Here is a 27443-nt window from a genome sequence, read left to right as displayed (position 1 = left end):
AGAGAACCTGCTGCCATTTTCTGCACCTCAGTTCCTGTGTTTTCACGCATTGTTTAGTCGCTTGGCCTTGTCGGAGGTATGGCTTTTTGGCCGCAATTCTACCATGCAGACCACTTCTGACCAGACTTCTCCGCACAGTAGATGGGTGTACCTGGATCCCACTGGTTTCTGCCAGTTCTGAGCTGATGGAACAGCTGGACATCTTCCGATTGCGAAGGGAAGTAAGCATGATTGGTCTTTCATCTGCTGCACTAAGTTTCCTTGGCCAACCACTGTGTCTACGTTGCCTGTTTGTTTGTGCTTCTTCAACAGAGCTTGGACAGCACATCTGGAAACCGCTGTCTGCCTTGACATTTCTGCCTGGGAGAGACCTTGCTGATGCAGTATAACTACCTTGTGTCTTGTTGCTGTGCTCAGTCTTGCCACGGTGTATGACTTCTGACGTTAAACTGCAACAACACAGTTGGAAGCAGAGTTTGGCTGTTCCTCACCCAGTTTTAATCCTCCTACACAGCAGTTTCTGTTTCAGTTAATGATTGTGTTTCAACCTACATATTAAATTGATGATCATTAGCTCCAATTTAGTTAGAATTGATGCTGGTTTGAAGGCAAAGGGTGGTCACACCAAATATTGATTTGATTTAGATTTTTCTTCTGTTCACTCACTTTGCATTTTGTTAATTGATAAAAATAAACCATTATCATTTCTATTTTTGAAAGCATTCTTACTTTACAGCATTTCTTCACACCTGCCTAAAACTTTTGCACAGTACTGTATATTGTGTATTTACCAAAAGACTTGAGAGAGACCAGCATCAGTTATCATTGAGAGATCATGAGACCAGACCCACTGCCGTGTGACTGGCTGTCAACTGGCGAGTGACGCTCTCGTGAGATAAGGGGGTACCCTGCCATTTCTCACCCGATCAAGGACAAAGCACCCTTCTGAGGGGGTAATGTAAGCAGCCCTTTAACAGCCAGGGTAAGTGGGGCAGTGCACCACAGCCCCCACGTCCCATCGCTCTGCCACCTTCAATGAGCTCCCACCCTCACCCCCTTTAAAACACAATAACAAAAAAAGCAAAAAAAAACAAAGCACGCAGTTCAGCGCCACTCTTCCCACACCCCTACCTTGGCACGGACGCTGTCAACCAGTATGTCAGAGACGCAGTTGAGCGTCTTGGAACGGAGCCTGAAGTCTTCGTCTCCTCTCCTCGGGGGACAGAGCTTTGCGTTGGGAAAGCAGGCCGATTTGGGAGAGTGGCCAAAGTGTCTCGCAAACTGCAAGAAATCCAGCGTCTTGTCTTGGTTGGTAATCAAAGTGCCCCAGAGTCTACGGATCTCCCCCCGACTAACCTCGGGGAGGATGTCAAATCTGGAAAGATGAAAGGAGGCACTTGAAGAGAGAGAAAGAGGGAGAGAGAGGGGGATGTATTCCTCCGCACACAGATGAATACCAGTGGCCTATCTCACAGGAGAGCGGGGCACTGAAGGCCCTCTTTCATCCACCCCCCCCCCACCCCCCCACCCCCCACAACCAATGACAATGGCAGATCTTGGCAGCCGACCCACCATATAAGCAACAGTTTCTCATCAGAAAGGGACCAGCCATCGAGACGAGACCGTGGCAGAAATCAAGCGAGATTAATGAACAACAATGTACAGACAAAATAAAATGAAGAATTCACAGACTGAAATAAACAAAAACAAAAAAATGTTGCGGTGCATTTTGAAGCATATTGAAGATCAGTCTCCAAATAGACAGAACACATTCTCACTCACTGAACATTGATTCCTTTCCACAAACTCATGCTCTCAAGGAAAGAGAAATGACAATATGTATAACCAAAGAACATACTATACTTATAAGGAAACACAAAACACACACACACACATACAATTTTACTCAAATGATTCTGATGATATATAGGACATGTTTTAAAGGTATGGGAAAAAGGAGGAATCCATCACTGGTCCATCATCAGTTTTGAACTCTTGCCACTTGCGATGAGCTGAAAGCCTAATAGGCATGGCTAGGCCTGATAAATTGGCCAACCTCCATGAACTTGCATGATTAAGCCTGTTAGTGTCACTAATCTTTTAGAAAGCTTTCCTGCCGGGTCTTACCTTCCTGCAGTTGGCATGGGCCCGTGTGTTCACCCGACTGAAAGCCAGAGCTACAGCTTTGATTATGCAAATCGCTAGAAATGTCCCATTCAACTCAAACTCTATTTAGGCCCACAACCAAGAAAAAAATAGTCTAGTCCCAAAAAAATGAATAGAGATAAAAAGGGAATAAAAGAAAAGAAGACCCCAGGGGAAACTGAAAGAATAAAACTGGTCTTTTTATATTTTCATTTCATACATTCTTCTGTACTTTTTTTAGTTTCAAAGCACTCCATGCCTATGAGAAAACATTGCACTGTTACTGTGCGTTTTGGACTGTGCACTACAGTACACTGAGAGAGATGTGGCTGCAACGGCATAGCATGGGAACTCACAAACAAGCGTGCAAAAGCACACAACAGTGCCACCAAGCCCAGTGGAATAAGTTGCAGGAAGACAGTAAATGCTTTGTTAATCATGGGAACGTAGACCAAGCATGTTAACGAGCACAATTAAGACATAATTTAACCGCCCCCCCTGCCAAAAAAGCATTGCTTTCTGATCACACCATCTTACAAAACACATAAAAAGACCAAACAACAAATCTCAGCACCAACCAAAAAGAGAGAAAAGACAGAAAGAGAAATTGTCCCGTGAGCTTCGAGGAGGACTCTGGTTATCTGATGCCTTTTCCACAAAGCTGAGAAGAAGTTTGTGTCATTATCCGTGATGATATGTGACACGTGAAACAAAATGCTAAATACATGTTAAGAGATTTTGCACGCTAATAAAACATTCAACAAAGAAACTTTGTGACAAAGGTTACCATGTTTATGTTTCAAAAGAATATGGGTTAGTTAGCCAGACATATAACATTCCCATGATTAATTGCCAAAGGCATTTTTTCTATAGAAACATCTAATTAATTATCAGCTGTCAAAGTACAATTCTCTAAACAGTTATAAATTATTCATTTTTGCTGAATTGAATCTTTAGACAAATCCAATTCAATTTGAATAAATGCTTAATCAGTTAGAGAAAATAATAAACTAAAGCAAGATAAATTAACTCAATCTGGATCATTATCCAAATGAATATGAAAATACTGAAACAAGCTCTTTAAGATATATATTATTTTGTTCGGGGGGAAGACAAAAATTCCCAGAGTTTGTCAAATGCTTTTGATGACTCTGGGGGACAGAATAATGTTTAAATATTTAAATAAATCCAATATGATAAAATTTACAAATTCCTTAGCACTAAAATAAAAGGGGTGATGCATTTGTATTCTCCTACTAAAAACACAATAACAATCCAAAGGATAAACACAATAACAATCCAAAGAAAAAAGACAGTTTGAAGTTTGAATACCGCTTCAGCAGCTGGTGCATGGTTTCCTGTGTCAGACGTCGAGTATTCTTCTCATCCAGCTCCTCGAAGACCTGCTCCACAGCCGGGTAATGTTTGGTCACCAGGATCTTGATTATTTTGAAGAGCTAGAGACGCAAAGGGATGAGAATGGGACACATTCAAAGAAAAGTAAAAGAAAAGGCAGTACTTTAGCGTCTGTGAGCTGCCATTAAATATGGATACATCACAGGAGGAGGGGGTGAATTTGAATTATTTTGTTTAATACAATTCATTCCAAAATACATTCTGTTGAAAAGTATGAATTTAAGGAATTTTTGAAGATAATTACAGTTATATTCTTCTCCATACTCATCATGTCCCGCCAAGATTACCCATATGAAAAAATAATATGCTGAAGTATACCTGAAGTATGCTATTTCATAGTATACTTGAAGTATAAATAAAGTTTTTATAATTATGCTTCAAGTATACTGAGCATACAATTTTCACCAAAAACCAAATACCTAATTTCAGAAAAATGCCCAGATCAGAGCAGCATCACAGGGCCGTGTTTAATGAAGAGGGCTTGAGGCTCTGGTTCCCGGTGGAGAAATGTATCCTGTATTAGGGCGAAGGCTCATTTACCCGTGTGTGCAGTGCAGGTTAGCCCAGATAAGAACTCACCTCTTGATCACTCCTGCCCTGGCTCATTTTCCCGGCCTCTTCAGGCTGAACCTCTCTATCCCCGCCATCCCCGTGGCTCTCGAAAAGACTCGGTGCTCCGGCACTGCAGTTCCATCAAAAGCAGGACATTATTACTATTGTCACTGAGCTCATTTCTTTAAACTCCTGGCTTTAAAATACCATTAAAGATGATGGAGTATGATGAAACGGTCTTTTTTCATGACTTCAGTCAGTTTCTGTATGTGACCTGCGAAAGGAAAGGCAGCCCAGGCCCTGCGAGAAAGCACATGCTTCAGTGGCGAAGTGCACAAATACACAAACTGACAACACAGATAATGAAAAAACCATAAATGCTTTGGCAGCTTAAGGAGAGTGGAGTGGTCAAATAGCCAAGGCACCTGACAAACTTGACATCCCAGTCAACCTTATAAAATGCTGATAAAGAGGCCAAAACAAAAAGGTGTCGCTAATGTGTTCCCGGTGCGCTTGGCTGGGCACCAGGGGGCTGGTCCACGCACCCTGGGGATCGGCAGCCTTTTGTCCTGAGGAACAGGAGACACTTTTCAATCCATTGGGAAGGGAGAGCGACTGCCAGTCCTGAGGACCACTGTGGGTTTTAAAGGTCACCGGCTGGGTCGGGGAGAACCAATCACGCGAAAACAATGTGAAAATTAGTCTGACAGTGTGGGTGAGTGGTTGAGAACTTCATCAGAGCAGGCCGAAAGTCCTCACATTCGACGGCAACAGTGCCTCTGTATGGGGAGTGCAAGGTGCTTGTGTGAGTGTGTGTGTGTGTGTGCATGTGTGTGATTTTCAGCAGGGGGAGGGGGAGGGAGAGTAGCAAGAATATAATTATTAGTGTCTCCATGTTGTTTTGGCTGCAGGTGCTAATAAACGATTAGCATGCAAAACATTTCATGCAAAAAATGAGCTATCAAGATGAAGAACCTGGAGATCTGTTTGATATTGTTTTTGGGTCTTTTAGTCACATTTTTTCCCATCAAAAGAAATAAACAATAAGTACCCACAAGTTGAGCAAAAGTAAAAGTGTTTAATATTCACTACAGCCGTCATCAGGAAAGCACACAGATTTAGCAAGGGGGAAAAAGAAAATTAGCAAATGAATGCTAATGGCTACATGTGAATAATCCCTGATTAGCTAGACCAGAAAAGACAGCGGCTTGGATGCCTGCAAGTAAGCCATGTTATGTCCCCCCAGAGAGCTCCTTCTTGCCCCGCCTATTTCTCAGAAAACCTCAGACCGGTCACTCACACAGTTCCCTTTCTTAAAAATACCTCCAGAGAACTGCTCCAGATGTATGACAACAGATTCCATAGTTCATAAGAGGGGCTGCACAGTAAAGCACAGACAATTTTGTAAAAACAGACTCCTTAAAGGGATAATAAAAACACAAATTTTTCATAAGTTATAAAAGAGTAAAGCTCTCTGAAATGTAACCTCAAAGTAAACGATCATCTGTGTAACGTGTTCCAGAAGCACAAAGAACAGCAGCTAAAATTGGTCAGAGTGCCCTTTCTTTGCCTCAGTGATTTCAGTTGTGGTCCAGTGAAAGACCTGGTTGCGTTGTGTTAACCAAACGGCATTCCAGAGAATCGATACGGATTTCAGCGGTGTCTGCAGGGAGTCACAGAAAATGCATAAGGGCACCCCCCTGTGATTCACCCATTGACCCAATGGTGGCCATCTCAGTGGGGCTTCTGTGTTGGACACCGTCGGCCAAACAACGGCACAGCGGGATCGGACAAGGCCACAAGTCACAGAGGGCCGCCATATCTCTACCTCTAGAGGGGTAGGGGGAAGGGGGGTGTTTCCAACTGTGCAGAGATCATTATTCTAGACCCTAATTTGCTTCTAATTTGCTTCTCACTAAGAAGTCTGCCTACTTCAGTCTGTGCATTTTGAGCCACACACCTAACTAATTACGACTGATTTCTCCTCCATGTGCTTTGTTGGCTGCTCACTCCTCTATTCTTCCTCCTGAGTTCTCCATGGCCTTCATGCCAAGAATTCATTTCTTTGTCAATCCCCAATACCCTACCCCCCATCCCCCCACAACCCGCAGTACACCCTACCCTTCTTAGTTGATTGGATCAATATGCAGACAATGTGGGAATATGTATGTCTCTCTCTCTCTCTCTCTCTCTCTCTCTCTCTCTCTCAAATTTCTGTCGCTCTCTCTTTCTCTTACCCCCCCACTGACCAGCAAACTCTCCTCTCTCAACTCCGATCTCTACTCTCTCTTAAGTTTGTTTTGGCTGAATTCACAGGGCTAGTCAACCTGACATATTCGTAAATTAGTAACTTTCACACATTCACAACAGCTCTTTTGTTGAGTTTCTGTTACTGTTTCTCCTCAGGGAAATTAAACAACAAGGGCATGAAAGCATGTTTGTTTGGGGCGTCTCGAGGGGTGCGGGGGTTTTGTTAGCGTCGGTGTGCTGCGGCCATGCCAACATGGCACTGGGACAAACAAGAGGAGGGGCATGAACAAACCCCGCCCACAAAAAAACAACACTGCCTGCACCATCTGAAATCTCTGAAAAACGGGTCACCAGAACCTGCAGGAGGTGACTATTATTCCCACCTCCCACCCGCAAGATATGCCAGCTGTGCTGCTATGAACCCAATCAATGACATAACGCTGAGTGAAGGTGTCTTTACCCAGTCATCTGAGCCCAAAATGTCCCCCTGGGACAGAAAGGAATGAGAGAAAAGGAATAATGTGTAGAGAGACTGGAGGTATGGGCTGAGGGGAAGTGATGTCACTGTGCATACACCCCCATACACTCCAGCCACAACCCCCCCTCCCCACCACCCTCCACATGCACTCATACACTCTCATATACTCCCATACACTCCAGCCACAACCCCCCCTCCCCACCACCCTCCACATGCACTCATACACTCTCATATACTCCCATAAACTCCAGCCACAACCCCCCCTCCCCACCACCCTCCACATGCACTCATACACTCTCCTATACCCCCATACACTCCAGCCACAACCCCCCTCCCCACCACCCTGCACATGCACTCATACACTCTCATATACTCCCATAAACTCCAGCCACAACCCCCCCTCCCCACCACCCTCCACATGCACTCATACACTCTCCTATACCCCCATACACTCCAGCCACAACCCCCCTCCCCACCACCCTGCACATGCACTCATACACTCCCATATACTCCCATACACTCCAGCCACAACCCCCCCTCCCCACTACCCTCCACATGCGCTCATACACTCTCCTATGCTCCAATAAACTCCCAGCATACATCCTCTGCCTGAGCAAGCATGTGCTGTCTGATCTAATGCAGCGGAAAATGTCATCTTTGGTCTGGAGGAACGCAGTTCTGAATTAGATGAAAAAGAGAGAAAAAATCTCTCCCAGAAAACGAGAAAGAGGGAAATAAAGGCAGGGGGCGTGGGGATGGGGGGCGTGGGGAAACTCCCTCTCCTCTCCTCTCCAGCTGAATGGAGCTGACAGAAAGAGATCTGAGGGGATAGATTTGAGGTGGAATGACACGACGGCGAGGCGCGTTTGGGGCGGTGGCTTTGGCCCGTTTAAAGCTGTCGGGGGGGCGTTGAAGGTGAGCTTCCATTGGTCACATGGGACCTGTCAGGACGGACACCCGTCTGTTTGGGCAGTGAGACAGAAGCTTCCGCTACAACCCCCTGGCCCAATATATCGCACCCTGCTGAAATGTGAAAACAGCAGCCCCACCCCACAGACGCTAGTGAGACTGAGATGGTACAGAATGTAGCTGAGGAAACCTCACTCTGTATCTTTGGTATATTTTGTAAATACTCTGGCAACATAACAATGAAACATGGATACATTCAATTTGTATCTTTTAATATGTCTTGGACAGGGTCTCAGTTAGCAAAGATAATGGCAAAGGATCCCTTGTATCAGAATAACAGGGTTTAGATCTGGAGATTTTAGTTATATACTGTACGTCACATGGATAAAGATTTTGCATCATCCAGAGCCAAGTAAATGTTGGGTCAGATTTAAGACTCATATACCAATTAAGTTGACTAAATCTAAAAATCTGACTGTTGCCAACGCACATTTGAAAATTTTAATATACTGTATGTCTGTCAAATTACTTTATATATATCAGTTTTGATTGCCATTTAAATATATGCAGTTGCATGTTAATACATATAGTTTTATTGGCACCCTTTTGAGAAAAAAGGCTGCATATAATAAATAAAATGAATAATGATCTATATTTTATGTTCAACCAACATGCAGAGAAATACCATACCAGCAAAGTGTTGGACATCTGTTATTGAGCAAAATAACAAAACCAAACATGAGTTGAGTTTGACTTGAGTTTGCCAAACATCATTGGAATTATGATTGGAAGAGAGTGCTATGGTCAGATGAGACCGAAATTGGGTACACCCCATCAACATGTTTGGCCGCAAAATAGAATGCGGAAGGAGAAACATCTCATACCTACTGGCAAATATGGTGGGAGATCATTGAGGCTTTAGAGATGTTTTGCTGCCAGTGGTGCTGGCCACTATGGTTGCCTCTGAGTCAAAAATCATGTTCTGCGATGTCTCCAGACCTAAATCCCACTGAACTGAAGAGGGGGGTATCCTAAGGATGTCAATGATTATAAAAAGTTCTGCATCGAGGAATGGCCAAAAATCTCTCCTAATTTTTTCTCTAACCATAACACACATTATAGGAAAAGACTCATGGCTGTCATCTTTGCCAGGAGTGTTTGCACAAAGTATTATTAAGCCAGGAGTGCCAAAAATGGAACCTCTTTTTTGGGGAAATAGGTTTTTGTCTCGGTTGATTCCATTGAATCATTAATAAAGCACACAACTTTATCCATCTTGGAAAATAAAGCTTATGTCAATCATTTTTCATTTACAGCACTTTTGTGCATATTTCTTAAGGGTGCCAATAATTCTCGAACCCACTGTGCACACCAGAACACATTTAAGACATTTCATACTTCAATATTTATTCCATAATTAATAGATCCATGGTGTTAATATTTGTACTATTACTCTAGAAGCTCTTTTACTTTATCTAAAATGCACTTTCTAATAAAGCTTATTTTTGAGATTTAAAAATATATTTGTCCCAAAAATAATTTAATATATTAACATTTTAAGAACTTACTGGAAAAGAAAGTCGGCTTATTGGATTTCACATTAAACTTTTCTATTTAGAACTAGTTTTGTTACATGAAGAACCCACATAGGGTTCAATGCATATAAAGTAATTAAAGAGAAATAGTTTTATTATGTCATATTAAAATGCTCCTTTTATTAATTTATGATAAGCAGTGAGTAGTGTGACAAAAACAAAACAGAGGAAATGCCAACCAAAAATAAATACATTTTTCCATGAATGGATGGGGAATAATAAAATGATAAAATGGTCACTGCTTCAGTCAATTTTTGGATCAAAGCACAGTTTCACTTATTCACATTATTTCAATTCAAATTAAGAAAGATAATAACTAAATGTAATATAAATCTATACATTATTAACATGTTAATAAATAACACAATTTAATGTACATCTATTCATTAAATCTAATTTCAATATTAATTTAGACTTAGACATTTTTCTAGCAGCAATGAAAAATATTCCATGAAGCTGAAAGATGTCATACCTTTAGGATTCAAATGCATTTATGGATGATAAAATTGTGTTTACCGTAGTAAAGTACTGACGTATATAAAAATTATATGTAAAAAGTGTTTGTAGAAGTTTTAATCTTTAACATTGTAAAGCAAAGCAATTAACCTGGAACTGCTAGAGTGATTGCTGATGTTTGAGCCACTTGCCTTTTCCTTTCCATATGTACTAGCCCAGTTCAGTTTCACAAGAAACAGTGGGCAGCCATGAGGCAGCAGCTGAATGTCGGCGTCTACATGTGGCCGTCAATAATGGAGATATGTAAGACGTGCAATAACATGGCGTGGCAAAGTTCTGTTGTGTTCCTAATCATGTGAATATCATGGCTGCGGACATGAAACGCAGATCCAACATCAGTCTGGAGACATTTCTTCCCCCAGAAAGTCAAAACGACTAAAGAAGGGCAGATTAGATGCCGTCCATTCTTTTCACCTTCTCTCTAATTGCCTGAATGGCTTGCCGGCAATCCCACTGAATTCACAACAAATTAACCCTTTGCCGTGGGCTCCATTCACATGGCTGTGTGTAGAACATGAGTTTAACCCCGCCACCCCAAAACCACCCCCTCGCCAACTCAATGGCGCCCCACACCATTTCCAAAAAAAGAGAAATAAAATAAAACAGCAATGCTCATGGAGACAAGACACCCAGAGAGATAACTCGTGAATGCCCTTCTTATTCCTTTTCATCCTCAGAGGCAGGGTAGAAAAGGAGACAGGGGGATGAGAAAAAAGAAAGAAGAATAACTAGATGCACATTTTTACATTTAAAACTGTATTGTTCCCTTCTAATCTTGCTCACAATCTGGGGGGTGTCAGGGAAGGCTCTGCTGAATGAGGAGGGGGGGTACGTCAGGCCTGGATTGGAGAGATGGGGGCCAGGGCAAGGTCTTGGGGGGAAAGGGGGTGGTGGGAGGACGTAGAAGTGCAGAATGGATGTTTCTTTTTCTCAGAGGGGCTTTTGAGTTGACTGTTGTTTGTATCTGTTTTTCAGTCGCTGACTCCCCTGGGACCGTGTGGAAGTCACCGTGTGTGTTTGGCTGGTGGGATCCTAACCCGCTCTCTCCCTCTCTCTCCCTCTCTCCCTACAGCTGCAGCTCAGCGGATTAGCCCTCATCCACAAGGCAACATTACACAAGTAGCCTTTGAACAAAAGTCATGGATACTATTAATGATATGGTAATCCTTAATGGAGCAACCTCCCAGTAGTGATTATACTGACACAGGAAGAATATCCAAAGTCCCCGAACCCATCCCTGCAACAACACTGTTGCTATTGTGGCCCAAGCCGGACCACGGTCCCCCATTCTACCCTAACTCCCTAACGTCACCTTCCGTCTACGGCACCCCCGCTCCCGCCCCACCCCTATCACCCCATGAATAAAAATGAAAAATGGAGGAAGAAAGAGAGTGCTGCTTGCCAGTTGAGCCGGGGGATTTTCTGTCCCGCGATTCCCACACGGAATTGAGACGGATCCCAAGGCCCTCGTCCATCGCTTTCTGAACCCCCCAGTGGGAGAGCCAGGGTCCTCAGCGGGACCACACAAACACTGCTGCAGGAAGATGATCTAATTGGGCTGGGCTGGGGTGGGGTGGGGTGGGGGGGGGGGTTGAGAGCAGCGCCTCACATGGGGTGGAAAGAGGCCTTTTTTCTGGGTACATGTGGAGAGGGGGAGCGGCCATTGTAAGCGAGACCCAGGAACTAAAAACACAGAGCCTGTTTCCCTGTATTAAATGAGCGTGTCACAGCAGGGGCTTTTAACCCTCCCAAAAAAGCAGCCTTTTTGCCCTAATTAGTGCTCACTCCTCTCCATTCTTCCTTTCTCTTAAGTCATTTAACTGACATTAGTTCTGAATCCACTTTAAAGTCACCACCACTGTCTAAAGCCTAATAGCATTATTTGCTGTATAGTTCTTCATTTTCTCAGATGGGTGTTTGATGAACACATTCACAATACGTCAAATATAAAATAAGAATGCATTTTTACTCTCTCGAGTATTCATTATGCATACAATAGCTGTGAATCCATTTCTGCTTCAGGAATTGTAAACTCAGATCACAGCAGTCAGTTGGATTGAAATAGTTTCCATATTTATGGATGCTTCAACTTTATGTAGACTGTTTTTATTATAAGTTGTCTAGTAGGGCAAATAAACTTATTTGCGAATATCAGATTTGAGAACGTGAACAAATACATATTTACTGGTGTCTGAACTGCATTCAGATCGAATCAGCATCTCTTGCCATAGAAGAGTTACTTTAGCAGGCGAGTGATTCTATGTGAATGCGTTTTACTCGTCTGAGAATGGTCTTACGGGACAGCTTAAGACCGCTTTCACTAATAATACGTCAACGTCTGGAAAAACAGAAAGGATCCGAAATGCCACACATCCACTGACAGTTGGATAAATCTGACCGGAGAGATTTAGCATTTTACTTTTCTTTTTTTGTATAAAGAAACTAGACAGCAGAACAGTTTGATTAGCAAAATGCTAAGTCCTCTGTGTCATTTCTGTGGTTAGCTTTTTTTCCTGGGAGTATAAAAGTTCTCTTTATTTCCATTCAGTGGGTCCCTTGGTGGCCAAGCTCGCTGTTGGTATTACAAAATCCCCATTCATTGTAACCCTTGTCACCTGTCAACTAAGCCTGGCTGGTTATCTAGGTCTTTATTCCCTACAAACACAGTGACTGATATCCCCTAAACCCCACACATACATACACACATAAACCAACACATAGACATGCAACACGCATACACACACATACACACACAAACACGGATGCATGCAGTCATGCACAAACACATACAAACACATGCACGCACACACACACAAACATGCAACACACACAAACAGAGAAATCACACACACACACACACACTACACAACCACATGTCTGAGGGTTTGCCACTGAAACGTTTTAAAATTCATTGGCCGGTGCTCTGTAAGACATGTTGACTGTGGCTCATTCAGCTGACATTCGGGGACTTTCAGGGTCTCTGTGTGGAGCCCTCTGTCACCCCTGAGTCTCTGTGGTCCTGTCACTACTTAACCCCTCCCTCTGTGCTCATACACTGATGAAAACAAGTCTGTGACGTTTGAATGATTTGATTTTCAATATTTTTGAAAATATATAGTCCAGTTAGATCAGAAAAAAGTAATTGTGTTTCCAGATACAAATTCCTAATGAAGCTTAACTGGACATGACTTGGACAGCTTATTATCATGAAACAGATTGAAACAGAAAGGTTATCAGTGTTATTGCTAAACAATTCTTTCTCATTTTAAGGCACAAGGATTCAAATCCTACGTTCCCAGGCTTGTGCTCACAGAAAAAAAAATATCAAAAGAAAAATGCGAGAGTACTAAGTCTGAGGTGTTTAAAACTTCCCTGTTTTGCCCCCCCCCCCCCCTTTTCTCCCTAATTTTGAATCACCTCAGGATTCATTCATCCCCAGGTGCACTGCAGGTGAAGCTCAAGTTCACCATCAATGCTCTTCTACACCTAACAGGCCAAAGTGTAGCACAGTAGAGGGTAGTGTACCTGCCACAGATGGTGAATCTGGCATGTGGGGCTGGTGCATGGTAACCGAAGGGACCCTGGCTGACTAAAACCCATCCTAGCCTAGAAAGACCAGGCCCTTTATAATGTGCTACTGAAGACCTTTGGTATCCACTGCCTAACACAGGGGTCGGCAACCCTGGTCCTGGAGAGCCGCAGGGTGTGCTGGCTTTCGTTGTTACTTGGCATTAATTGATCAATGAAAGCCGTTGATTGCACAGTTAACTCACCTCACCTGGTTTCTTGGGTCTGAATCGGTTGCTTATTTTTTTTTGCTTAAGGTGGAGACGAAAGCCAGCACACCCTGCGGCTCTCCAGGACCAGGGTTGCCGACCCCTGGCCTAAAGTAATGATTGGAGCTTTGATTTAAATTATTTAAATTTGTAAAACATTATCAAGATGCAACCATCAAGTAAAATAATTCATATAGCTGACAGGTGGGCCTAGCCTCAACTGAAATTCTTGGTTTGAATCGCCCAACACTTCAAACAATTCAAGTGAATTGTGATTTTGAAGGACAGCTCCACTCTTCGGGGTTCTTCTCTCATTATTAAGATGTGAGCTCAGTGTGAGAACAGAGTTCTGTTTATTACGATGGGGAAGACAAGTGTGCTATGGAGTGGGTTGTGATTGAGGAGCCAAAGAAATCAGAGAGAGAGGAGAGAAAAGAAGAGAGAGAGAGAGAGGGCGATAGAGAGGTGGAGGAGAGAGGGATTACCGGGTGTCGAAGGGTGCCATGAAGAGGGCATACTGGACATTTCCGTCCTGGTCGAGGGGCAGGCTTTCCAGCAGCTGTGCAAACTCGGGGTCGGAGATCTCCAGCCTGAACCTGGCAGGGAGAGGCGGAGCTGGACATTATCCATCCGGCCCGGTCACTGCAAGCTGGCCCGCAGTGTCACCAGCATACGTTGCTCATTTACCCTCTGTCAGGAGGAGAGCCACTGCCCCCACACAGCAGGGTCAAGGGTCAACCAGGCCTTCACTGACCCTCACATCCAAAAAGGGCTCAGCACCTGACTGCTCAATCAGGGGATTAAATCCTCTCACACTCGCAAGGACACACACACACACACAGTCCCACATCCTCACAGAATAAATAAATTAACTTATCAAGAAGGTATAAAAATCAGATGGACACTTCCCCCAAAATCATGCACCTTTCACTCCCCAGGACCCAAATCCCTTTTCATGTCCCATAGTCCTTACACAAAGAGGATTGTTATGAAACATTACTACTATACTATGGTATGAAAAACAGGGGAGAATTGATTCCTGAGTGTGAACAGTATGTGATGTTTTTCTGTGACGGCACTGGCTAGAGTCACTTAGCATCCAGATTGTGTAAAAGTTTAATGGCACTGAATTACTCTCAGATTATGTATGCTTCTTATATGAGAAAGGTTTTTATTTTTTACCTTTTCATATGATAATGAAAAGGTTCAAAATATTTTCGCTGCTGCCAAAAAGGAAGACCGCGTAATTATAGAGGGATAGACAAATGATTCTATTTTTGAATATAGCTGAAGATGATTTTAGTTTGTGGCAATGCATGCTCACAAAGGAGATGAAAATTTCAAAGAATTATGGATTGCTGTTAAAAGGTAAAAACTGAGGCATGTGGTATATAAAACCTACCAGCAGAACACTATACTTTAGATACTGTCCTTAGATAGAAACATGTTGATCATGTATCAATGTAAAACAAAATGTCTTTCCTTGTTTTTGTAATCTTTAGTGAAAATATCCATATACTCCATTTGCAGCAAAACCACTAAACCTTTAGATCATTTTAATCATTCTAGATGAAAAAGGAGGAAATGTAAAACATCAAAATGAGTGTGAATTTTCCATTTAAACTTAGAAAAATATTGAGAACTGCAGAAAAGTGTCTGCACTTGGAGAGGACACAGAAATATAAGAGATAAAAAATATATAATTCAGTTTCGGACACACAGTGTGTGTGTGTGTGTTTGAATTCATTAGGGGATTTTTAAAATAAAATATATTTAGATATCTATGAAGTAGCAGAGGGTAAAACATAAATAATAAAGACATGACCACTGGAGGAGGATAGGAAAGATAAATACCTGCTTTCTATTGCAGCCCGGAACTCCTCCTGACTTATCGACTTCTTATCAAGTTTGTCAATGTTTCTTTGAGAAGAAAGGAGGACAAGCAAACAAGGAGAGCCACTTAAAAAAGTAATTTGCACACATCCATAGATTTTCAAAGGGGCACATAAGTCATTTCAACCATCAGCTCTTTGTCTCAGGAAGATTATCCTTCCATTATCTGGTATCTTTATGACAACGTGTCACTATTCGGTTCACACTCGTTTCACAGGACGTTTAACTCTCAGCTACCATGGGGGCACTGGTGTTCAAGATGGTGGGTGTAACTGCCAAGCAGCCAAGCAGCCAGGCTGCCTGCCACTCACAACCGACTGTGCCTTTACTGCCCCCCTGTCTGTCAAGCGGAATGGGGGATAACTGCAGGGGATTTCCATAACAACCCTGTGATGCCGGTGATCTCATTGCCAGTGATTAGAGGCGGGCTAATCTTAAATCTAAATGTTGTGGGGCTGGGGGTCCCGACAATGCGTTGTCGGGGGGTCGTGCCTTTGTGCAAACAGCCACACTGTCTGCACATCACCAAACTATTTAACCAGCAGCCGGAATTGGATTGGGGTTATCCCAGTGAACTGGCAAGGGGCACAGTTTGGAGGTTTCTACAGATAGGGGTTACCCCAATAAAATGGCTGGTGTCAAGAGATTGAAGGGCTCTCTGGATAGAGACAGTCTAATGAAGGGTGTCAATGTCTGTTGACTTCTCCTGACAGTGAGCAGTGAGCTGTTCTAATATATAAAGAGGTGTCAGAGTTTGTTGGTTTTACTCCATATGGAGTTATTCTCAGAGGTGGAAAAATTCAGTTCAACCATCCTCCCCACTCACAGCACAATTCTTCAGCCAGAAGATAATTAATTATTCATTATTGAAATGTGCTGGAAGGAAGACATGGCAGGACTTCCACATTCTGACCCTTGGACTTTCTATCTTTGGTAATTCTAATGCAATGAGAGTTTGTTCTACTTTGGGTAATGTTAACTGTCAGTTTACTAAATCCTTTGAAATGGTGTGTGCAGAGAGACTCACCGGAACATGTCGAGGAGAGAGAGATACTCAGACTGGAACAGACGGGCCAGCTTGGCTTCTACCGCTGTCATCGTGGAGGCGTGGCTAATGTTCTCATCCTTATTGAATCTGGGGTTGAGATTCAAAACACAGAAAGCAAAACATTTTTGCTTTTTATTTAATTCAATCAATCCATATAAAATCCCAATCCCTTTAAATCTGAAATTTTTGAATGGCTAGTCATGATTTTAGGCCCATGCCAAACACACACATGCACGCTCGCACACACACACACACACACACACACACAGGAGGTGGGGATATCCCTCTGGTTTACACTACACTGGCAGGCTAGCTGCTGCCACTTAAGGCTGCCAGCCACAGTCTGTATCGACATGGTTAGGCTTTGATTCCGGCTGCAGTCAAATCCAACAGACACAGGAATAAGACAGGGGCTCCTGCGGGGGATGAATCTCCTACAGGCCTGTTCATTGGGAGATACAGAGACCGTGGGCAAGTCTGAACTAAGCGCAACAGAACCAAGGCCCATGTTCTGCAAACAGACTTGGGGAGCCAAAAAAAAACATTAAAAAATGTTAGGCACACACAGCTGTCTGATGCCCCCAGTCTGTTTACCTCTGTCAGCTTCCTGTTCCCTTTCTGTCTCCTACGCTCAACAGAGCACCAATCACTGGCTGGCTGTGGGATGTTGTCAAGGTTACAAAGTCTTCGGGTTTGCTGTACGATGGTGACTGCCTGTTTGTCTCAATGGAGATATATGGACTTTGGGGACTGTGCCTTGATTAGGCAGCCGTTGATTCCAGGGGTTATGAACTATGGATCTCCAGTACCAGTCATTTCATGTTCAAAATACATAATTATATATTACAATTCATTTTGGCCAAAAGAAATACCCAAGCAAAATCTTAAGAGAATGTTCCTCACTATTCCATGGAGGCTCTCACCTCTGACCTCCGACCCTTACCTGTGCTGCGGATTGGTCAGGATCCTGTGCGTGAGCCCCTCCGTGCTGCGGTCCTGGAACCTTCGGAGGAACTCGGAGTAGTTGATCCCAGTCTTCCTGACCTTGAGACCGCACCGTGCCAGAAACAGGCCCACGTGCCCCCTCCTTAAAGACAGCCCAAACGCCTGCAGCACCTGCAGGAAGGTGTCCGGCTGCACCTGTCCCATGCACAAGCACAGGGGAGCAGCCCTTTATCTTTATCAATGAGAACTCATATCACACCTTCAATAGGTAGACTGATGCAGCAGTACACTCATATTCAGAGCACAACACTATGTGCAGGGTATGCTGCTTATGAAGAGATGTGTTAGTGTTACAGGGTATGGACTGCAGTTCTGGAGATACTACATGAGACTCCTGTGTCACACTAGAGCCCATTACCCAAGTCATACACTACATAAAGGTCTTTAAACCAACAAGACATTCCCCAGATTACTACTCGATTCAGTCAGTTTTGATGGGCGACACACACACACACACACACTCATGCACACAAACACATATTGAGAGGTATCATGGGGTCAGTGTTTGCTTCCTGATTCTTTACCCTCCCAGTTTTGTCAGGATCCAGTTTTTCGAACTCTGCCTTCATCTTACGAAATCCCTCCCGGAACTTGTCCTTCAGCCACTTCTCCATGGCGATGGAGGCCTTACGCTCCTCCTCACCCTTACTGAGAATCCTGGCAGGAGCTGAGGGAAGGAACAGGAGTGCAAAATCAGTGTGTGTGTCCGTGTGTGAGCGTGTGAGTGTGTGTATGTGCAAATGAGTGAGTATGTGTCTGGGTGTGTGTGTGTGTGTGTGTGTGTGTGTTTGAGAGAGAGTAAGTGAGTGTGTGTGTGTGTGAGAGAGAGAAAGAGTGAGTAAGTGAGTAAGTGTGTGTGTGTGTGTGTGTATGTGAGAGTGAGAAGTGAGTGTGTGTGTGAGAGAGAGAGAGTATATAGGCAAAGTCAAGGCAAAGAAGGATCCAGTAATTCCCAGAACTTACTATTTTGGGAAAGACTAATAAGATATTTATACATTTCTGTCTTGGATAATAGATGAAGGATAGACAGCAGCAGCTTGGGCTGGTATAATACTGCAGTGCCCTCTATGGTAGTCTTGCTGTAATTGCATTGAATTTCACTTGAAGACAGAGCTGCAAGGATCTCAAACAAATGGGGTCAGATTGATTTTTAAAATGGAGCAAATACCCATATACTATTCAATGCATAAATAGCTGGTTAAATGCACTCCAAGAAGCTGGCAATCCAACAGAGGCATGCAAAAACAAGTCTTCTTCAAGTGTTGGGATGTGTTGTACCGAAATATGCCAAAAACAAGCCAATAATACATCCATTAACAGGTTAGTTTTGAGGGAAGGATTTTAAAGTTCTTACTCTCTGCCTCAGTGCTGAGGGAGGCTGGTTCCTTCTGACTGGTGTTCCCATCTGAGCTGGGCCTCTTCCTGTCCTTCTTCCTGATTTTATCCCACAGCACATCCACTCTAACCGCTCCAAGTGCGTCCACATCATACCTGTGGAAAAAATAACTATCATCATACAATACAAATACAACAGTTGATGCATCTGTTGCATCACCAGCTGTGCAGTCACTGCATCACATAAGTTCACATCATGTTTTATGCTGACCCCAGGAGACAGCACACTTGATTGTGTGCTCACAAGTTTAGATCACAAGTGACACTTGTGCATCATAACAGAGACAAACCCAGCGAACAGACCACACCCTCCCTCCCTGGGCCACACCCGCTGGTGCTGACGGTCCCGGGTGACACTAACAGTGCCAAACAGGACATTTTTAAGGGGTTGGGCCGCACCTCTTCCACAGCTTTTCAAACTCGTGATCCTCCATGTTTAGGTCCAGATGTTCCAGAATGTTCCGCAGCTCCGGGGCCACAATCCACCGGGGACCCTCTGTATCCTTCACTGGAAGTGATGTGATGGCCTCCAGGAAACTGGGAGAAAATAGAGCGGAATCTCAGACTTCTGACCTCAACAGCTGGAGAATATGCTCTCTTTCCTCCAGTCTCTCCCATAATTTCGAAAATAAGCCAAACATTACTCTGCTGCCAACAAAAATAAATGCTTATATTACGACTGTTTTGGCACAGAAAGCAGCCAAAGTAGACTTATGGGTCATCATACTTTGTAGAGTAAAGAGTACAGTTCCATGTATTGATAAAAATCATTCTTTACTGCCCAATTAATATTTGGAAGATTTCAATTAATGTGAAATATGCTCAGCAGGGAATGTACTGTATGACAGCCCAAAGCAATAGTCCATACATTTAAAAAAGTAAATATTAATAAGCATATATTTTGTGACTGTATATATAAATTGACATATTTAGACATATATTTTCATACGCTGGACATCAGTGGGAAAGATCAACGGCCAATTTCACAATATAACAACTCCTCCGGGAACGGGACGGGGAGGCGAGTCTGACGCAGGAACAAAGCGCCCCCATCCCCAAAGTCCTGCACCTCAGAATGGTGGGTGGAGGGATAATGAGATTAAAGGAGAACTGAGAGTCACTGGGCCCTCCGACCGCACGTCTCCAGGTCTCTGCGATTGGTCACGGGAGATTTCCCAGTGCTGGCCGCTGAGCCTACGCTGCCAACGCTGGGGTCAGGCTCTCCTCCTCTCCTCCTCTCCTCCTATCCTCCTCTCCTCCGCCAGCGCTGGCTGTCCACTGCGGCCCACTGTGGCCCCCATCACCCGACCCCCCCGCACCTCCAAATTTTAAAAAATGCCACAACAAAGGAAGAGGGAGCGAGGGGAAAACACTTAAATAATCTCCCTGAGCCTCTCGCGAGCGGCTCCCCCGCTGGTCACGGAGAGTCAATGCGCCTGGTGTTTAATAGTCCCCTTTCAAATTTCAGTTTGAATAATAATACAAAAAGAAAAATCAAAAGGAATAAAAGGCCTTTCGTCATTGTTGGTTTTTTTGGCTTTGAACCAGAGGTTTTGGTTGGGTAAATGGATTCGGGGTGGAGGGGGGTGTTACTTGACCTAGGGCTACCTGTGCTGGGCGGGGCCCCGGAGGAGGGCGTGGGCCTGGGAGGCGGTAAGCTGGGCCCCGGCTCCGGGGTGCTGGGCCAGGGCACCCGAGGTCGCTGCCCCTGTCTGCACGGGCTCCATCAGGGGGGCGTACAGCTCCTCGAACCCCAGCATGGCCTTCTCAGACAGGTGCAGCCTGCAGAGAGGAGAGGTCTGCCACACTTCTCTCTGCTTCCTTTCTTTAACACATTTCAGCACCATTTCACACTTTCTCTCCAAAAATGTCTGAATGTAAACAGCAATAGATCTTTACTACGATGTAGCACGTGCCTTTTACAACCACATCTGGACGAATGCGGGAAAAAGAGGGAGTTATACCATCACCCCTTGTGTGGTAGTATTTAGCAGATGCTCTTATCCAGAGCGACGTACAACAAAGTGCAGATCGAACAGAGGGACAAGTGTGAAGAGGACCCTAGAGGACAGTACGGTTCCCAGCGTGACGAAACATACAATTGGAGCCCTTGGTAATCAAGCTCAATCCCTGGAATATGGGGGAAGCACTCAACGACCCAATAGACAACTATTAGCAGGACTGGAAGAGCTTTTCCTGGGAAGGGCAATCCGATTTGATTCAGCATAATGAATTAACTTCTATGTTTTCTCCATTTGGCACATGCTACAACTCATTAGCTTCACCATCATCATCATTGCAGTCATAATCATGAGCAACAGCTTCAGCCTTGCCCTCAGACATTCAGTGAGTGTGGTGACAGGAATTACCGCAGGAGCAGCTGCCTGAGTTGTTTGACAGTGATGGACCGTCCCAGGAATTTTGTGAGAATCATCAGCAGTGCATCTCTGCAAAGAGGGAGAGACGCACATTACCATCAGCTACACTGTGTACCTTTATATGCATTTGTGTGTGTGTGTGTGTGTGTGTGTGTGTGTGTGTGTCTTTACTGCATGTGTGCATGTGCCTGCAATTTAAAGAATGTTCTTGTATTTTGACAATGTGACTGTGTATACACATGTATTTATTTTTGTGTATGTGCAAGAACCTGACTATATGTGTGTGTTTGTGTGTTTGCATGTGTGTTTGATGTCATCTATCTGAGACCCGACCTGGTGACCTGTCCCTGTCCCCCCGGGTCACTGCTCCTGAACAGGTTCTTAAGGGTGGAGAGACCGCCGGCTCGAACCCGCTGCCGTAACTCATGCTCCAGCTGCCGATTCAGAGGGACATTACAGAGATAGTCAGGGAAGGATCAAACACACACACAAACACACACATATTTATTATGACAGTAAATACACAGAGTATATTGTGTTCAGTGGTAAATATATTCATGTCTTCAAAATTCTATTTGTGATGAAACATGATGAAAACACCCTCCTGATGTTTAGATCTGTATCACGGTGACATTGGAGGTTATGCTGACGATACTGATATTGATGCAATGATACAGTAATCAGACACCGCTCTGACTTTAAGTCAACTAAACACAAAGTTACAAAGGAGCTGACTGATACAAGTGATTTTGTAATTAAATGGCACCCTGACCCCTGCTTTGTAAGATACAGTATCTGCCCCCCTCTCTGCACAGGCTCAGTGGATGAGAGCTGGGGTGGACAGGGTGAGTATTTAAGACCGGTCCTGACAGGCAGGACGTACGCCATGCCCTCTTCACTTCAGTTCAGGTCAGGGTTGGGGCAGGGGGGGGGGGGGGGGGCTATCCCCCAGGACAGTCCAGTACCAGCCTGGCCCACCCGACCCAGTCCAACACCTGTGGCCCAGCCAATTGGACTCGTAGTGCACTCCTCCATACCCCTCCGCACTCTGAGGCCCAATCCCTCCCTCCTCACAGCACCCTGTGGCTGGCCCCGGCCTGCAGTGGGCCCACGCAGCCACCATGCCCCTGGCCAGGCACTACCCAATACTGCGCCTGCCGCTCGCCTCTTTGAAGTGGGGGACAAAGTCCGTGCCTACACCCCCCCCCCGAACTGTCCTTTTCCTCCCCAGTCAAGCTCTCAGGGTTATAACTGTTTCTCTTCTCTTCTTCATATGATATAATTGACACATTCACAACATGGCCGCTAAGCTGACATGCCCTTCGGCACAGATTTCAGCTGTGGACCAGCAGGGCCAGACTCGTTATGACGTGAAAAGAAAATGCGATTGATTTGATTGTTAATCATATGACAAAGAGCCCCTTCCTCCAGGCTTGCGAACACGGTGCCTGAAATGGCGTGAGGGCCCATGGATGAGAGCTGCCTCACCTCATCCACCTGGATCCTCAGCTGAGCAGCAGGGAATGAGACGCTGCTGCCCCTGCTGCTGGACAGGCTGCTGTGACCAGCACTGCTCCCAGCCCTGCTCACTGGACACGCCCGCTGGCCTACACAAACAATACAGTCAGTAATCATCATAACCATAATACACACTCACTGACCTGCCACACACACACACACACACACACACACACACACACAATACAATACAGTCAGTAATCATAACCATAATACACACTCACTGACCTGTCACACACACACACACACACACACAATACAATACAGTCAGTAATCATCATAACCATAATACACACTCACTGACCTGCCACACACACACACACACACACACACACAATACAATACAGTCAGTAATCATCATAACCATAATACACACTCACTGACCTGCCACACACACACACACACACACACACACACACACACACACACACAATACAATACAGTCAGTAATCATAACCATAATACACACTCACTGACCTGTCACACACACACACACACACACACACACACACAACACACACATACACACACAATACAGTCAGTAATCATAACCATAATACACACTCACTGACCAGCCACACACACAAACAATACAATACAGTCAGTAATCATAACCATAAAACACACTCACTGACCAGCCACAGACACAAACAATACAATACAGTCAGTAATCCTAACCATAATACACACTCACTGACCTGGTACACACACCAGAAAATGCTTTACAGAAAACTCTGGCCTAAACCCCTACAAGAGCAATAATAATAATAATTATTATTGTTATTGTTATTGTTATTATTATTGCTGTAATCAATCACAATAATTATTTTACATAGCACAATAGACATAGACATTTTTAGTTAAAAAAATGAAATAGGATTCCTTGGCACAGTTCATCATATGTCATATGTGTGCAAATAGCATTTTACTATATACCTTTCAGACTCGTAATTTAGTTCCAAGAGTACCTGACATATAATATAAAAATTATCTCTATTTTTATATATTAGGCTCTGCTCGGTCATCTATGCATATGGGGACCCTTGGAATAGAGTTATTGCCACAGCTGAACTGGGAGACGATTCCTGAGAAAGGGTGCCACACTGCCACTTAGTGGCAGTTCGTATAATATGCAGTCGAAACGCACAGAAAAACGCGCACAAAACAGTTGATGCTGGAAAAATATCGTTATTTTAAATATATATTTAATATTTTTTTTTCGCATTTACAACGATACTACTGAATAACTAATAATACTCAATATGATAACAATTCAACTTCTCAGAAATAAACTTCTCGTCAAATTGTTTAGGTTCCCATATAATTGATTGAATTCACAGATTCCAGAGAAAATGCATGACTGGGCATTCATGCTGAATAGCATTAAGACATGCTTGGTCGTTCTGGGTAATGCATTTATTTTAATTTTACGATTGTTAAGGAAATATTCGTCTGTCCACCAAAATGCGCTCAAGCAATGCCGCCCAAAAGCGCCTCATGAGCACACCTTTAGGTTAAATTAACCCCATAAACCTGTTCAAGACTGAACGCACCACGGATATTAATGATCCATAGAATGTTAGTCTGCCGCTGTTTACGGTAAGGACTGAACGGGCCCCCTCGGTGAGCCTCGAAATGGCAATGGAATAAAATCTGCCCAGCCGATTCGGTAGTGTTCTTGATTACCTCATGCCACTGAAAACCTATACTCAATTTAACTGGACAAGACAGAGAGCAACGAAAGACTTCGTGAGCTATGTTTACTTAACAATTACTCCGTTTGAAAAACGCTTTAGTTTGAACTTGCGTGTCTGCTATTGCTCCCAGAAAGTACATTTCAGTCAGTATAGCCCACTCACCAAAGATTGGCAAACGCGGCTTATCCGGATCCGCGGCCCATGTCACTTCCACCCCCTCTGGGATTTGCAGCGGAGGTCGCATAAAGGTGTCCATGTCTAGCCGCGAGTCGTTTCCACCTTGCTGTGCTCTGTGGCTTTTCAATGTCTGACTTCGAAACACAGAGTCGTGCCTTTCCTCGTGTGACAATGGTCTTCCCCTTTCTTCCGCAAAAACTTTAAGATTCCTGACGCCGTCAGTAGTGTAGCCTCTGAGAGACATAGTCTCGGGATCTCCCATTTTTGAAGACGGGTGCTGGATGACTGGAAGTCGAAACGAAGCAACCGAAGGTACCCTGGTTGTCATCCTCGCGGCTGTCATGACTCAGTCTGCTAGCAGTAGCTACTCTGTCCTGGACAGCAAATATAATATTGCTGACTTGCTTTAAATGTGACTGTAAAGTCTCAAATGAGTGGATTCTTGTGGTACATGTATGGTCGGTTTCAAACTATTATATTGTTCCAAAAAGCTTGTTTATAACCTGTTAAATTAATAGCCTATAAGTAGTCGGGTAGTTCGAAAGTCAAATGGAACTTCTGTGAGTCTGGAATCTCTGCCTTCACTTCTGTTTTTACAGAAACAATAAGAGGTTGCTACAGCAACACCAAGCGCTCAGGTCCGGAAACCCAGTTTATTGCAACTCCACACGGGGAGTCCAGCCTAGTCAGTTTGAACCTCAAAACCTACTTATTACATCTTTTATTGCAGACATCCTGTGTTTATTTTTTTGGTAAACTACAGTAAAGACCGCCTATTATGATGTCTTTAAGAAATATATGAGTATCACAACTAAGAAGACAACACTTCCTTTTTAGGCTGTATAAGATTACCACAGGGATCCCAAATGGCCCACATCTTGAACTTGGGTGGCTATCCAAATGAACGTCATTGAAAAATGGCATAGCTTACTAAAGGGTCCCTTATTAGCCTATTTTCAGCGTAAATAAGGATAGATAAAATTCTGTTCAGAAAAGTCTCAGGGGTAGCCTAGGTTATCAGGAATCACTGGCATATAACGTTTTCAGATTATTTTAACGAGAGGTTTCTTTGTGAAGTCTGCATTCTTAGTAGCTGATTGTGCTGAAGAAGGTCCTCTGGCCACTAACTGTGCTCATTAAAGTGGCCTTTGAAAGTGGGCCAGTGTTACATGGCTCCCAATGTGAGGCCAGTAAATAGAATTCAATTCCAGGGTTGCTATGCAGCCTGAACACCCACTTGGTAGAAACCCTGCCGCAATTGTGTTACAATACCATGTTATGCCAATGCAACTTGAGGGAAACACACCAGCTCATGAAGTACAGATTTGTTTTTTTTAACTGGCTTTCAATCCCACAAGAAGCAGGAAAACGCATTAATTTCATGTGATCTTGCAAATACAGTATGTGAATTTCAGACTAAATTCTATGTAATTGCAAAACAATTTATTTTGTTTTTATGGTTTAGTTTTATATAGTATTCAATTTAAGCAAGTTCCCGTCTCCCCGTACAAGATGGGACATGATGTATGAAGTGGTCCCTGACCCTGATTTTGCCGAAGCAGATGGAGCATCTGACCAACGTGCAGTATGCCATTGGTGGACAGGGGAAAACATTGTTAAGGCACTTTCTACTTTGGGTTCATTTGATCTTTAATTATAGACTCGTCTTTCCACGGGCTATTGTTTCAGAAATGTGCTCAAAACCATTTAGATGCCCCAGGAGAACCTATTCTTCAGTAGCCAAGCAACAATACCCAAACATATGTGTCATATTGGTTTGTGCATAAGCTGGAGGGATAGATGTTCTTTTCAAAACTAGAAAAAAGTCAGCCCTCCTTCCTATTTGTGTGTGTTTTGACACCCACAGAGTGGATGATTACTTCTGTTGTGTACTGTATCATCTCAGCACAGAAAGGCAGATTGTGCTGAAAATATATATAGCACATTTTGCAAAGGTAACGAAGAACAGAAGTTTATCTAATCCTTAGACCATATCCAATTCAACAGACAGAATCCAATTCTGTCTAATGCAAACGATACACCCAGTTGAACATAAACAATGGCACACTAACCTGCCCTTCTAGACTAAAGTACAAAACGTTTTGGCACGGGTACCTGCACCGTCTCGGTAAATTGCGTCACGTCTCGTGGAAAGTTGTGTTTTCACTTTTCTTAAACAGGCCCCATTCTTTGAAATCAACGTTGCGCGAATATAGGAGCTAGTTGGAAGGAGCACGTGACGTCATTAAGGAGCAACGGTACACGGACAAATGTGACACATAAACACGTAGTAGGCCTTTCTAAATGTCATATATCAATGTTAGGTGCAACATTTGATATTGAATGTAACCAGTGTTAAAAATTGTTGAACAATGAATGGAGAAGACCAATAACAGTTTGCACATAATAACACTTGCACGCAAGCTCACTATGTATCTGCCAACCAAAAAATACGCATCATGTTGAAATAATATATCCATGCATTATCGTTAATTAAACTGACACTGAGAAGTTCAATGCAAGTCAATTAGGCTATCATACTGTTTAAGGCTCGTTTCGTTATTATAGGCCTATAAAATTAGCGTCTGTCCGAGAATAGAGAAGTTTGCGAAGCAAATTAAATTAAAATTATATAAATGCTGTAACTTCTAACTTGTGGCCCCAGAAACCACACATAACTATGTGCTTTGCGTCT

General features: G+C 43.7%; 1 protein-coding gene across 1 annotated transcript in view; it reads right to left on the bottom strand.

Annotated features, from left to right (window-relative positions):
- si:ch211-197n1.2 (EF-hand calcium-binding domain-containing protein 6) overlaps positions 1–25320 on the bottom strand; it is a 29216-nt gene extending 3896 nt beyond the window's left edge. Inside the window, exons 1-15 of the mRNA XM_061245214.1 lie at positions 24734–25320; positions 22845–22963; positions 21690–21790; positions 21348–21425; positions 20587–20760; positions 19378–19515; positions 18938–19074; positions 18108–18250; positions 17522–17718; positions 16558–16665; positions 15492–15557; positions 14123–14233; positions 4141–4243; positions 3478–3602; positions 1132–1375 (exon numbers count right to left, since the gene is read on the bottom strand). Coding sequence (XP_061101198.1) covers positions 1132–1375; positions 3478–3602; positions 4141–4243; positions 14123–14233; positions 15492–15557; positions 16558–16665; positions 17522–17718; positions 18108–18250; positions 18938–19074; positions 19378–19515; positions 20587–20760; positions 21348–21425; positions 21690–21790; positions 22845–22963; positions 24734–25091 — 2202 coding nt within the window. The 5' untranslated portion in view covers positions 25092–25320. The remainder of the gene's footprint in view (positions 1–1131; positions 1376–3477; positions 3603–4140; positions 4244–14122; positions 14234–15491; positions 15558–16557; positions 16666–17521; positions 17719–18107; positions 18251–18937; positions 19075–19377; positions 19516–20586; positions 20761–21347; positions 21426–21689; positions 21791–22844; positions 22964–24733) is intronic.
- Between the last annotated feature and the right edge of the window lie 2123 nt (positions 25321–27443).

This window comes from Conger conger, chromosome 6 (genome assembly GCF_963514075.1).
Source record: "Conger conger chromosome 6, fConCon1.1, whole genome shotgun sequence".
Lineage (NCBI taxonomy): Eukaryota > Metazoa > Chordata > Actinopteri > Anguilliformes > Congridae > Conger > Conger conger.
This window is presented reverse-complemented; position numbering and strand designations above follow the sequence as displayed.